Source organism: Lepidochelys kempii, chromosome 9 (genome assembly GCF_965140285.1).
Source record: "Lepidochelys kempii isolate rLepKem1 chromosome 9, rLepKem1.hap1, whole genome shotgun sequence".
NCBI classification, from domain to species: domain Eukaryota; kingdom Metazoa; phylum Chordata; order Testudines; family Cheloniidae; genus Lepidochelys; species Lepidochelys kempii.
In genome coordinates this window covers 15,495,207-15,510,145 of record NC_136388.1, presented here as the reverse complement: position 1 = coordinate 15,510,145, position 14,939 = coordinate 15,495,207, and the positions used below count along the sequence as shown (strand labels likewise).

At 41.1% G+C, this 14,939-nt stretch overlaps 1 protein-coding gene across 2 annotated transcripts in view; it reads left to right on the top strand.

Moving 5' to 3' along the window:
• FNDC3B (fibronectin type III domain containing 3B) overlaps positions 1-14,114 on the top strand; it is a 357,908-nt gene extending 343,794 nt beyond the window's left edge. For both annotated transcript variants that reach the window (XM_073359375.2, XM_073359376.2), the window contains one exon: positions 10,649-14,114. In XM_073359375.2, coding sequence (XP_073215476.2) covers positions 10,649-10,960 — 312 coding nt within the window. In that variant the 3' untranslated portion in view covers positions 10,961-14,114. The remainder of the gene's footprint in view (positions 1-10,648) is intronic.
• Positions 14,115-14,939: the final 825 nt, after the last annotated feature.

The window sequence follows — 14,939 nt, the reverse complement described above, 5'->3', positions numbered from 1 at the left end:
TCAATTTGGCAACATTAGTGCCCAGTACTTAACAACCATAGGAGAACAGGGGGACTCGTTTTATTATATGACCGGGATTGAACTTTCCTGGTAGGGTATATGGAGGGGAAGAAAGAGTTGCCCACAAAACGCTTTGAATTCAGTCTGATTGCTGCTGATCAGTAGTATTGAATGTCAGGTCCAGCAGGATGTGTATGATGTACATAGATTGTAAGTCTCACTTTTTGGCCGATGTTTGTACAGCACCTAGCACAGTGCAGTCCTGCACCACGATTAGGGCTTCTAGGTGCTACTGTAATACAAATAATAATAACTTGCTGTGGTGGTAGGTTCAGAGAGGGTCCAGCAGAAAAGCTCAGCACACTTGTGTTATGTTCCCAAGCTCCCAAACAGCAACTCCTGCTTCTGTACAGTGGCAGATTAGCCACTGGGCTGACAGGGCCCGTGCCCAGTGGCCCCGTAAAAATGGGCGCCCCTGCACGCCTACCCCGCTCGTCGGCAAGAGTACCGGGTGGTGGGGAAAGCCCCAGCGCCTGACCCCAGCTGCAGCCCCAAGCATATAGGTGTAGTTTGGGAGGGTGCAGGGGGGGCGTTTCCCTCCCAAACAAAGGTGAGGTGGTAGCTGGGTGTGTCACGCACCACTCTCCCCTATTTCTGAGAGGGTCCTGCCCCCTGGCATGTTTCAGCTAGCAGGGAGCAGACTGAGCAGTTTTTCCACTGACTTCTGGGTCCTACCTCAGCAGCTGGATGCTGCTCCTGGGTCCTAGCGCCCACCTTTTCCCTCTACAACCGTGAGTGGGGTGGGGGAGTGAGGAGAAGGGAAGAGAAAGGGATACAGGAATGGGCAGAAGGAAGCAGGAGTCCAGCATGTGACGTTCCCTGGGCAGCAGCAGCCCCAGCAGGGAGGCAACTGCAGCAGCACCAGAGCAGTCCTGTCCCCACCACCGCCGTCAGCACAGGTACCACTGCGGGCGAGAGAGCCCGTGAACCAAGGGGACCGGCTGCAGCATGCACATGTGCATCGGTGCGCTTTGCCCTCCCAAATATAGCAGTCAAACTACGCCTGCGGCCCCAGGACTGGAGGAGCTCTCACTCCCTGCTGCGGCCTGGGGTCATGGGGGTAGGGGACAGAGCTTCTCCCGTCTTGGGGCCACGGGGGGAGAGGGGCAGAAAGGAGCAACATTGCAGGGCCGCCGTGGAGGGGCAGAATGGGGCTGACTGTGTGTGGAACGGGGCTGGGCGGAGGGGGAAAGGGGCAGAATGGGGTGGGGCCATGGGCAGGGCCACAGGCAGAAGAGGCAGAATGGAGGTAGGACCGTAGGCGGAAAGGGTGGGGGGCTCCCCACTTGCTCCAGCCCACAATCCCAAGAAACCTTAATCTGCCTCTGCTTCTATATAAAATAAAATTCAGTTCAGTGATCCATTTAGTCGGTTCCAGAGAGAGATGCCCCAGCCCAAAGAACTGTCAAACAAATGATTTCTTCTCTGCTTAGAGCAGCAGTTCTCAAAGTGTGGGTTGGGACCCAAAGTGGGTTGCCACCCCGTCTTAATGGAGTCGCCAGGGCTGGTGTTAGACTTGCTGGGGCCTGGGGCCGAAACTGAAGCCCATGCCGTATCACCTGGGGCTGAAGCCAAAGCCCGATGGCTTCAGCCCTGGTGATGGGGCTCAGGTTACAAGCCCCCTGCCCGGGGCTGAAGCCTTTGGGCTTCAGCTTTGGCCCTCCAGCCCAGGGCAACGGGGCTCAGGTTTCAGTCCCCCCTCCTGGGGTCGTGTAGCAATTTTTGTTGTCAGAAGGGGGTCACGGTGCAATGAAGTTTGAGAACCCCTGATATAGAGCAGGGTGAAACTCTGTATTGACCCCGCCCGGGAACTGTAATGAAGACAAACTTCCATTGACATCAGTGGGATATTTGTCTGTGTAATGACTCCAGGGTTGCCACTGCAGCCAGATGTGAATGAAGCAGCTGCTGCAGCCATTTGTGAATGGTGTACACAATAATAATTGCCTACCCATTGCTGAGAGAGGATACAAAGCATGCATGCTTTAATAGGCAGCTCATGTATAGCTAGAATCAACACCTGACCCAGAAGATGCTACAGTGATGATGACCATATGAGTACCTACTCAGATTATTATTATTATTATTAAATATGTATATTGTGGTAGTGCCTAGGACCCTGAAGATTGGGGTTTCATTGTGCTAAGTGCTGTACAATCATATGTGAAGGGTCTACAGTCAATCTTAGGTACTTACATGGCCCCCATAACCATAGTGCTTCACTGTGTTTATCCTCACAACACCCCCTGTGAGGTATATCCCCATTTTACAGATAGGGAATGGAAGCCCAAAGAGTGATTTGTGTGAGGTCGCACAGGAAGTGTGTCGCAGAGCAAGGAACTGAACCTCAGTTAGGAGACTTCCTTCCTCTCTTAGAAGAGTATTAGAGAAAGAAATATTAACCAAAACATTTCTTAAATTTATTTTAGTGTGGTTTTTATTTTCCTTTTTCCCACAAGCTCTAAGATGTTGATCATTAAGCTGATAAACTTGCTCATTAGCATTTGCCTTATACACCACAATTTATAATTGCTGGTTCTGTTAGATTTTAACTAAACTTCTTTAACAAGCTGCCTATTTCCTTTTCTTGTTCAAAGACCAAAGTTGCCATTTCCCTTATTGTTGTCCTTACTGGGCCAGATCCTCAGTGGGTGCCAATCAGCATAGCTTCGTTGAACTCACCTACCATTGAAATCTTTGGAACCATGCCAGTTTACATGAGCTGAGGACTGACCTGCTGTTTCTAATGAAAGAGAGTTGCAGTTATTTATCGTCTTCACTCTTGGTCAGCACTGAGTTTCAAACTGTTTGTAGTCCTTTTTTAAATTCACTCTTGTCTCACTTCTGAATCTCTGGTCTGATTCTAAGAAGTGTCATCATTTGTTCTGCTTAATTGGACTTTCTTGGTCATCTATATTTATTACCCCATAATGAAGATCTAAATCTTTCTCTATCTGCGATTTAAACTGTATTTAGCTTCCCAGTTACCTTAGGATGTAACATCCTTACAGGAAAACAGGTAACATCATCAATTTACCCAACTAACTTTTTGAATAATATGAAGATTGTTTGTATTTATCCCAGCCCTACCGTTATTTAAATGTAAGCTTCCTATTTAATTAGATTTCTGTATTTGTTTTTTTAGGTTTTCATTTTGTTTTAGGTGTGCTGGTTGTGACAGCAAGAGTGTTAATTTATGGCAAGGGTGGCTAGAGACCTGGGAGGGGCGTTGTTTATGTTTCTTAAAATTGAAATAAATTAATTAATTAAATTAAATGGCAGTCCTGATGGCATAAGTTATTCAAAGAGGTTTGCTAAGTATTAATGTATTAAAAATTGTGAGGTACTCAGGTACTACAGTAAGAGGGACAGGGGATGTAAGTATCTAAGTTAGATAAATGGATAGATACATTCTAAGAGTGGGATTGCCTAAGCAAGTTATCCTCCTTCAACTACTCATGTAACCTACATTTCCTCTTCAGATTTCTATTTCTTTTTCTTTGTTTGACAACTTGTATTTGTGCGTAGGTTGAAGCACTAACTTCCCAAATCATATGGCATAGAGAGATAATCAGGCAGTTACTTCTGCCCAACAGCCATTAGTAACAGGATTGTTATCTGGCCATATGGTAGCAGTTGTTAGGGGGCTTATTCCTTCACCCACTTACTTCCCTGGTCCTTCTCGCATGAACAGAGAGCAACAATACCCGAAGTCCAAAGGTGCAAACAATTCGATGTTTATTGGGGTGAACTTCCAGCAAGCATGATTCCAGTTTCCTTCCTTAGTATCCTCCTTCCCAGCTCTGACACCACAAAGCCTTACACGTGTGTCCCTGTTCCCATTCCTGCCCTTAGCCAAACATGATTCCAACTTCCTTACTCCCATTCCCTGTTCCCATTTCCCCCTTTAGCAAAACATGATTCCAATTTTCTTACCCCCATTCCCTGTTCCCATCTCACACACCCACATGCCCACCCCCACCCATGCCCAGTCACTTCCTCATTGACTACAGATTATATAGTAAAACTTGAGTTCTGCTTAGCTATACCTTAACCAATCATTTTCCTGAAATTTAACTAACCAATCCTAACGTATTGTAACATGATTATGTAACCAATTATATCCCACCACCTCAATTAGTTTACACCCAGCAAAATTAATTATACAGCAGACAGGAACAATCACAGAACCAGACAGAGATTATACAGACAAACAATAGCAAAGTGGGAACTATAATGACAAAACAATACAGAAGTGAGGATTTCACATCCCAGCTATTGATAAGTGAGTTCTTGCCAGACAGGATGCTATCAAACTAAGTTTCCTTTTACATTTTCTAGGCACTTCCCTTTCTCTGGAGGTGATAGGAATACAATCCTGTCCTGATAGTGCCTAACAGCCCAATAGCACCTTATTTCAATGTGACTAGTTTGGAATGTGAGGATGTGACCGTTCGCTTCCCAGCTTATGGCTGCCTCTGCTGCTTAGCCAAAGGCCTGAGCCTAAGAACAGGGCCACAAACTGTCACAGTAAGAGAAGGCCCTTACACTGGCAGACAGTGGTTTTGATTCTTTCTTTTATACCTCTATCACTAGCCAAGTGATAAGAATACACCTAAATTCTTAGAGTATAGGCCTTTACAGACAGGCCTGAATATCTATATCCTAACAGCAGTGACTAGTTGATATAAGAAGGGAGACACCTAAAAAGAGCGGCATGCACTTGCAATAGGAATTTCAGTCATCAGATTATTTCTACAGACGGTTACAACGTTTGCATGTGTTGGCACCTTCTGTTGCATAGCATACTGACCCTAATGGCTAAATTCTTTTTTGGGCATGGGAAGACAAGGAAAGATCACCAATATGACAAGAGAAGAAAGATGTGGTGAATCATGGAGATTTGTAGTAAGAAAATATGTTGTATAGTGCTAGAATTTAAGACAGATTACATGTGTTAAGGATTATATTATTCTTCGAGTGATTGCTCGTGTGTATTCCACAATAGGTGTGCGTGCTCGCCATGTGCATGGGTGTCAGAAGTTTTTTCCCCTAGCAGTACCCGTAGGGGGGGTGGACTTGTTCGTGACTCAGCAGAACCGTCACTGTCCCCAGTTCTGCTCCAGGGGCGGGGATGCTGGGACAGGGCACTACCTCCGATGCCTTCCTCCTGTCCTGGTCAGGCCAGTTTCTCTGTGCCTTTCCCCCGTTCCCACTGATCGGCAAGGTCCTGGAAAAGATAAAGACGGACTAGGCCTTGGTCCTCCTGATTGTCCCAGCGTGGCCCAGGTAGCATTGGTACGGGACACTAACGAGCCTGCCACCGTGGCCGTTACCGTCCTGCCCAGACCTCCTCTCCCAGGACCAGGGCCGCCTCCTCCACCCCAACCTAGCGGCTCTCCACCTGACGGTATGGCTGCTCAGTGGTTAGGCCGGGAGGAACGGACACGCTTGGAAGGGGTTCAGTGCATCCTCTTGGAAAGCAGGCGACCCTCCATGTGCTGAGCCTACTTGGCAAAGTGGTCTCAGTTTTCCCGATGGGCAGCTGAGCGGGACGTTTTCCCCCATGACTGCCCCAATCCAGCTCATTTTGGACTACCTCCTTCACCTTAGAGCCCAGGGCCTGGCACCCTCTTCCATCAAGGTGCACTTGGCGGGCATATTGGCCTTCCACCCGCCGATGCGGGGCACATGGTATTCTTCTAGGCTGATTCCTTAAAGGATTGGATCATCTCTTCCCGTATGTTAGGCCCCGTGTCCCGCGGTGGGACCTTAACTTGGTGCTGGACCGACTGACGGGCCCCCGATTTGAGCCATTAGCTACGTGCTCCTGGTCGCACCTCTCGTGGAAGGTAGTCTTCCTGGTAGCGATCACGTCAGCTAGGTGGGTCTCGGAACTCAGGGCCCTGACCTCCGAGCCCCCATACGTGGTGTTCCATAAGGATAAGGTCCAGCTCCGCCCATACCCTTTGTTCCTCCCGAAGGTGGTCTCCGCCTACCACATGAGTCAGAACATTTTCCTGCCGGTCCTCTGCCCCAAGCCCCATGTGTCCAGTGAGGAGCGCCGCCTCAACACGCTGGATGTGAGGTGGGCTCTGGCCTTTTACTTTGAGCGGACTAAGCCATTCAGGAAGTCCTCACAAATGTTCATCGCCTCAGCCGAGCACATGAGGGTTGGCAGCTCTCCAACTGTATCATCTCGTGCATCCATACTTGTTATGACCTGGCGGGAATCCCTCCACTGTCGATTGTGAGGGAACACTCTACTAGGGCGCAAGCCTCATCAGCTGCCTTTTTAGCCCATGTCCCCATTCAGGACATTTGCAGGGCTGCCACATGGTCTTCAGTTCACACGTTCATCTCGCATTATGCGATCTTCTCCCAGACCAGGGAAGACGCCGGCTTCAGCAGGGCTGTGCTCCATCCTGAGGGTTTGTGAACTCCCACCCAACTCCAACAGATATAGCTTGGAATTACCTATTGTGGAATACACATGAGCAATCACTTGAAGAAGAAAAAACAATTACCTTTTCCGTAATTGGTGTTCTTCGAGATGTGTTGCTCATATCTATTCCACTTCCCGCCCTCCTTCCCCTCTGTTGGAGTTGTCTGGCAAGAAGGAACTGAGGGTGGGGGGAGCGTGCAATGCCCCTTATACCGCACCATGGAGGCACCACTCCAAGGGTTGCTAGGGGCGCTCCCCTATGGGTACTGCTAGGGGAAAAACTTCTGACACTGATGCACGTGGCGAGCACGCACACCTATTGTGAAATAGACATGAGCAACATATCTTGAAGAACACCAGTTACGGAAAAGGTAACTGTCTTTTCTACCTACTGCTTTGATGCCAAACTCTCCATGAATGTTGAACACCATGAAATAGGGGGAGAATATGAGTCTTAGTTTACATGCTTTATTTTTTTATTTAACTTTTGGATCCAAGTAGTATTGCTTTCTAAAATGAACCTCATCAATAGTGTATATGGAGAGATTGTGGCTGGCTTAGAGGCATTAAAAATCCATAGCACGTCTTGACCCAGGCCTTTGAAGGTAATAAAATACTGATTTCTTGGCTGAGGTGTAAATGCAGGGGAGAACATGATGATCGGTCCATTATTGAGGTCTTGAATGTCTATTTCAATTTAAGCTTTGTAAAGGCACCCCCTTAACAGGAAAGATATATTAGAATTGGAAAGAGTACAGATAAGGGCAACAAAAATGATTAGGGTATGGAAAAGCTTCTATATGAGTAGAGATTAAAAAAGAGTTGGACTGGTCATCTTATAAAAGACATGACTAAGGGGAGATATGATAGAGGTCTATGAAATCATGAATGCTGTGGAGAAAAAGTATTACTTATCTCTTCACATAATACAAGACCAGAGGTCATCCAATGAAATTAATAGGCAGCAGGTTTAAAACAAACATAAGGAAGTATTTTTTCACACAACACACAGTCAACCTACGGAACTCATTGCCAGGGGATGTTGCAAATACCAGAAGTATAACTGGGTTCAAAAAAGAATTAGATATGTTCACAGAGGATAGGACCATTAATGGCCATTAACTAAGATGCTCCAGGGACATAATCCCATGCTCCAGGTGTCCCTAAATCTCCTACTGCCAGAAGCTGGGATTGGACCACATGGGGTGGCTCACTCAGAATTGTCCTGTTTTGTTCATTCCTTCTGAAGCATCTGGCACTAGCCACCATAGGAAGATAGATGCTGAGCTAGATGGACCATTGGTCTCACACAGTACGGCCATTCTTATGTAAAGTTCCTCTTGGTTGCATTTTATCCAATTTTTAATGTATCCAAAACTTAACCTGTTAATGGTAATACAATTTAGAGAATTTATGACTCAGTGAGTATGAATCAGAGTAAGTGGGAGAAAATATGAATCTGCATAAATAACTGGGAGTGGGTGTTGAGATTTAAGTGAAAAAAGTGAAATGGAGTTAATGTTAATCCTACAAACACATAACCATTGACAACAATTTATGTAGCAAAAGATTAAGGTTGGTATTTTATTGAACACTGAAATGCAAAACAATGTGTTGCATGCCACATAAGCCTCCTGTGAAAAAATTAGACTGCCTCCATCTCTTCAGAAGTTGAAGAGCTTGTCTTGCCTCTTGCTGTTTAATCAGTTTTTAATTTTCCCACAGCAGGAATGGAAGCCTCAAGAGAGGCTCCATTCACTTGAATGGGAGAGTTCTGGTTTATAAATGGGAAACAAAAGAGAAATTAAAACTGAGCTGACAAAAAACTTCTTATATGTAGAGCTAGAAAACAAAATACAACATTGCACATCCAAATAAAAGGAATAGCTCAAATGAATAGCAATTGAACACACAGATAACTCTGTATCTAATTCTTTTTTTGAACCCATTTATACTTCTGGTATTTGCAACATCCCCGGCAATGAGTTCCATAGGTTGACTGTGTGTTGTGTGAAAAAATACTTCCTTATGTTTGTTTTAAACCTGCTGCCTATTAATTTCATTGGGTGACCTCTGGTCTTGTATTATGTGAAGAGATAAGTAACACTTTTTCTCCACAGCATTCATGATTTCATAGACCTCTATTATATCTCCCCTTAGTCGTGTCTTTTATAAGATGACCAGTCCAACTCTTTTTTAATCTCTACTCATATAGAAGCTGTTCCATACCCTAATCATTTTTGTTGCCCTTATCTGTACTCTTTCCAATTCTAATATATCTTTTTTGAGATGGGGCAACCAGAACTGCACACAGTCATCAAGGCACCATGGATTTATTTAGTGGCATTATGATATTTTCTGTCTTATTATCTATCCCTTTCCTAATGCTTCCTAACATTCTGTTAGCTTTCTTGACTGCCGCTGCACACTGAGCAGACGTTTGCAGAGAACTATCCACAATGACTCCAAGATTTCTTTCTTGGGTGGTAACACCTAATTTAGACCATCATTTTATATGTATAGATGGGATTATATTTTCCAGTGTGCATTACTTTGCACTTATCAACATTGAATTTCATCTGTCATTTTGTTGCTGAGTAAACCAGTTTTTTGTGAGATCTCTTTGAAACTCTTATCAGTCAGCTTTGGACTTAACTATCTTGAGTAATTTAATATCATCTACAAACTTTGCCATCTCATTGTACATCCCCTTTTCCAGAACATTTATGACTATGTTGAACAGCCCAGGTCCCAGTACCTGCCAGTTCTCTTTCCATTGTGAAAACTGACCTTTTTTTCCTACTCTTTGTTTACTATCTTTTAACCTGTTACTGATCCATGAGCGGACCTTCCCTCTTATCCCATGACTGTTTACTTTTGCTTAAGAGCCTTTGGTGTGGGATCTTTCTGAACGTCCAAGTATATCAACTGGATCAACCTTGTCCACATGCTTTGTATATTTTGTTTTCCCACTCTCAGGATGTCATACATATTTCAAGAAACAGTTTATCTCTGGCCCTTTGCTTCTTTTTTGGAGATCATCAGATTTTATTTCTGGCCATGATTCATACAGTAGGTAATCTTGGAAAAGTGATTTCACCTGTCAGCTGTAAAAACCAATGTATTTTTACTCACATATGCTAGCGTTTGGTGACTATCATTAAAGAGGAAATGAATCTCTCTGTTGAAAAGTAACTGTTAGCTTTGAACAATCAATAAACTCCCAACACTTTGTGTATGCTGTTCTAATAAACATCTCATCCTTTTGTATATATAAAAGGCTAGGGCCATTTATGGACTACTGCTACTACTGTAAAATTGTAAAGTTATAGGCCATAACTCTTAAGGGAAATATGAAGACAACAATTGAAAAATAAGTTGCATCGAAACAAAACTTGTAACTAGTTTAGGATTATTCTAAAACTGCCTTCCAATAACATGATTTTGCAGGTTTTCTCCATTTGTTGGACAAATATTGCCCTCAGACCTGTGAGTGGAATGCATTATATGGCAGAATTTGGCCCCAAATCTGTATTTATATTGTTATGTTGATAAAGCATAACTTTTATGTTGTTTATATTATTTATTGAACCACCAAAATGTTCGGAAAGTTTTGCTTCCTGAGATGGACTAATTGCTTGAAATCTTTCCTGCCTTTGTTTTTGTCTTTCTCTGTGTGTTCACTAGATGTTCACAAGTACTGAATATGGAGAATTGCCATATTTGACCATCTGTTGTACAGTCCTCTCTGCTCCATGTTCTGGCTTCTTTGACTGCTTGTGACATACTAAGTTCTTGCCCTAAAATTAGTTTGGATGCTTCCTGAAAGAACTCAGCTTTAATGGTTTGCTTTAAAGGTCTGATGACAAACCCCTGCAAAACTAAAACTCTCCTGAACTTCATTGGAACTTGTAGCTATGTATGTAATGTAGGATCAGGCAGTTGGTTTCATAAAATGCCTATACCACTATTTAGATTATGAAGTAGTAAACTGAGTATTTGAAATCTAAATCTCTCACAAATGATGTTCTGTCAAGGATAGCATAATGCTATTTATGAATGGTGTTGATATGAAAAAAATCTTTGGCACATGAATGTCCATTGATTTTTAAATTTGATTGTGAATTTTAATTTGTTTTGCAGGTGTACAAGGGAGATGAGACAACATTCCAAATCCCAGGCCTTCAGACCAACACAGACTACCGATTCCGTGTCTGCGTATGTCGCCGATGCTTGGATACCTCACAGGAACTTAGTGGACCTTTCAGCCCGTCTGTTGCCTTTATGCTCCAACAAAGGGAGATCATGCTTACAGGGGAATTGGGAAGCATAGATGATCCTAAGATAAAGAGCATGATGCTTACTGATGGACAGTGGGCAACCCTCATTGTTATTGGCTTTGCATTTTTGTCAATTTTATTTGCCTTTATATTACAGTACTTCTTTATGAAGTAGAGAATCCAATGAAAGTTTGAGGTATAAATTTAACTAATGCTACGCATTATAATCCACACATTTATTCAGATATTCCTTGAAATCTTTTTGTTCTACCATGCATTTTATATACTTCTCTTATTTTTACAGTTCTAGCTAGGAAAAAGATAAATCAGTGTTTTGGTGCACCTTTTTGAAATTCAAAACTAGGAAGAGGTCAAACTGGAGAAATAAGCAAACCAGATACCAAAAGCAAGATTTTTTTCCTTCAAAGTTTCGGAATTGCAATCAATTTGCCTTTACGGTTTTTTTTGTTTGGTTGGTTTGGTTTTGATTTTTTTTCCCCACTGACGTCCTTATAGTCTTTCATATATGTTACAATTTAGTAAATTATAATCCTCAGTCACTTATTTTGTCTCTTCTGTATCTGTAAACATTAATCACAAGTGTGTATAGTAATAAGGCTAGAATGCAGTGTTAGTCAACAGTACCAGTCTTTCACCGACCAGTATTACCAATGTTACCTATGATTTATTCACTACAATACATTTGTCCCAGTTTTTTTCAAGATAAAATGTACACTCAATTATTTTAACTGCTTAGTGCATTTAAATCAAAACAATGTACTGCCATCTAAAACTTTTTTAATTATCTGTTATTTCTTTGGTTACAACACTATGAACTGCCTGTATAAGAAATCAGATAATCAAACTGCATATAAATTATGAAGCATTATAGATTTTTTTTTAAGCATTTTGATTCGTAGCAGTAACTTTAAGTAAGAGGGCATTGTGCAATAGTTAGTTATTCCCATGTTCAGCTGTTGGAAAGCTGCTTTAACTTTGTTTGTTGTTGTGTGTGTATATATAACTACTTTTAATCAATAGATTTATTATATTCTATTTTGTTCAGCCTGATTTCTAAGATTAGAGCTGGTGACAGCTTACTGCCTCTATTGATTATGTAAGATTTACGCTCAGTGTAAACAATCTTTACAGTCAATCAGTCACATTTGGAGGAAGATCCATTTTATAGACCTGTCTTGGGAGTATCAGAAATTAGGTCAGTTAATTTAAGTACCTTAAATGGATGCCTACATTATTCTTATGACAGAGTCAATCAAAATATTTGATACATTGCAAAAGCCAAAGTAAGTTATCTGAATTTATCATTTCTCTTCTTACAGCAGTGGCCCACACATACATGTGTTAATCCATCAAAATACTAGATTTTTAACTCACGAGTCATTGGATTATTTATATTGAAGTCAACAACGTATGAGTACCTCAGGGACAGTAATGAGCTGGAGGTGCAAATCAATTCCAAAAGGGTGCAACAGATACACAATGTATATCCCTTCCTCTTGTTTTTGTATATTTTTGCTACTTGGTTTTGCTTCTGTCATAGCTGTTTTGTGCTCTCTCTACATTGTCTAAGATGCAGTTTCCTATATTAGCATAATATTCCCTTAACCAAAGTAATGGGGACACCCACATTATTTTTGTTTTAGGTTTATTTATACAATATACTGCATCCAGTACTTTAAATGCCAATTACAGTGCAATCTTTTATTTATTGTAAAAAAAATAAAAAATAAAGAAGTGTACTTATGTACTAATTTTTTTCCCCTTGTAGCATGTTACATTTTGTCTGTTTTATACTGTTGTACTTTAGGTCAACTTTTTACCTGGCAGCATTCCTAGTATTATTAACCTTCTTACATTTTCATGTGTTTTTAAAGATAGGAGCATCTAGTGCATTAAATGCCAAAAAACAAAAAGGTTATCAGTGATTGAAACGTTTACATGTATCCAAAAAACATAATCATCTCTTGAAAGAAAGTGCTAAGATTAATGAATGATTCCATGTGCCTCTCTAGATGTAGCAAATATTACAAATGTTCTGTATTTTGTTATTGACTATAATTAGTTTAATTTAGCCTTGCAAACTGATGGCATTGAGCTAAATATAAGTTTTTGTTTTTGCCAAAGTCATGGCTTGTCAAATTTATTTACATTTTATTTAAATTTATTTGTGATATGAAACTTTGTGATCTTGCATCTATTTTGTGAGCAAAGCATACACAGCTGTCTTCAATGGGGGGGGGAAGATGTATTTTTTAAAACAATGAAATGTCATCCGTAGTTTGAAAACCCACAGATTTGAATAGATTCCCTTTTTGAATTTTTGGAATACTGTTTTCGCAGTGCTGCTACAAAATCTAAGCCTGGTGTGTTTTTAAAAAAATACTGTAATAAATAAAACTTGCTTTGGATAATTTGTTTTCTTCTGCAAGTTTGAAAATATGGAGCAGTTTTACAAGCAGTGAGCAAAGGTTGGAGAACAAAAATCTGTAACACTTTAAGCATTTCTAATTCATTTGGTATCCATTATAATCACAGTAATCAAAGAGCCCAATCCAACTCCTATTGAAGTTAATGGAAAAAGTCTTCTATGCAAGTTGGATCAGGCCCATATTAAGTTAATTTGACATCAGTATTTACTTTGTATATACTGCCATTATAATTCATTATAATCCTAGTAATACCATTATAATCCATTTTCATGTAACCATAAAGTGTTACAGATTTTAAACCATTCCCGCTTCTACTTCCATTATCAATGATTGCAACAATTTACTGATGCTTTTTAGTTCCCTGTGCGTCTTTATATCCTTTCCCTGGCCCAATAAATATCAGTCATGTGAACCAAACCCAAAACCCCTGTGCTCTCCAAGAAAGTGTAAAAATAAATTAAAATAAAAAAAGGAAAAATAAGTATTTAAAATATATTAAAAATGGAAAGAAACGTTTTTATATTATCTGCCTTTTTCTTTATGAACTTGAAATATTGTAATTTTCTAATCCTGTTTTGTTGGCTACAGTAGTTCAGTATTCAATGTCACAATTGAAAAGTGCCCTAACTGAATGTGTATGAACATTATCCTTGCACAATTCTTTAAATTGAAAAAAAAATAAAAATGTTTTACCTCACTACGGGAACATACATTCCAAGCTTTTCAACTTTAAGAGAAAAAATAATCCTGTTTTCTTGTATTGTAAATTTTAGACTATTTCATATGCATTGTATTAAAACTGCCATATCTATTTTAATGTATAGATTTTGCAGATACTACGCTATGTATGTAAGACTTAACTGTATCTGTAGTGTATATGTAATATATTTATGCCCAATAAATGTTTTAATTCTTTCTGATATTAACAATGGTTATTTTTAACTGAGTACTTTGTCCTTTATATCCTTATAGGTATTAGTCTGTTTCCTGCCAGTGGAGTTACAGCAGCCTAAAACTGGAGAAATAGCTATGAATCAAGCCCAGTATGTTGCTGAGTTGGAATCTTAAGGATTTTTAAAAGGGTTCATCCTTCCTTTTCCTGTTCAGAGTGATTATCTGCCTGTCTTTGTCATTATATTGGGACCATCTTTTCAGACTATAAAGAGAATGCTTTGTAAGTGCTTGTCAAAGTCCATTAATTTTCTATAGCTTCCCTAATGGATGCTGTAGTCCCAGAAGGTCACTAAATACTGCCTTGGAATAATTAAAACTCACTAAACTAGGGATGAGCAAGCTGGCCAAACTCCTGGTGTTTGGTGTTTTTTTGTTTTTTTTTAACCCAAGTTCCATTCCGATTTCTATCCCAGATACTACTGTTCCCAACAGAAGAGTTGCACCTTCCTGAATGAGCAGTCTATTGGGACATTACCCTATCTACTGAAATGGTCTGGTCACAGGATAGAATCATCACTGACTGCTGTAGCCTCTTGTGTGGCTGGGTAAATAGAAGAGACACCCCCCCAAAGCATGGCTTAGGTCTTGTGCACCTAGGGGACTCAACCTCCTTCTCTTTTATAAGGCTGATTGGAGGCACATTGCTGGTTCCTAGTCCATCCATTGCAAAGCTTCATCTACTTCCAAGTAGGGTTACATTCTGCATCACAAGTCTTGTGGCCACTAGGGCCCCAATCCAAAACCCATTGA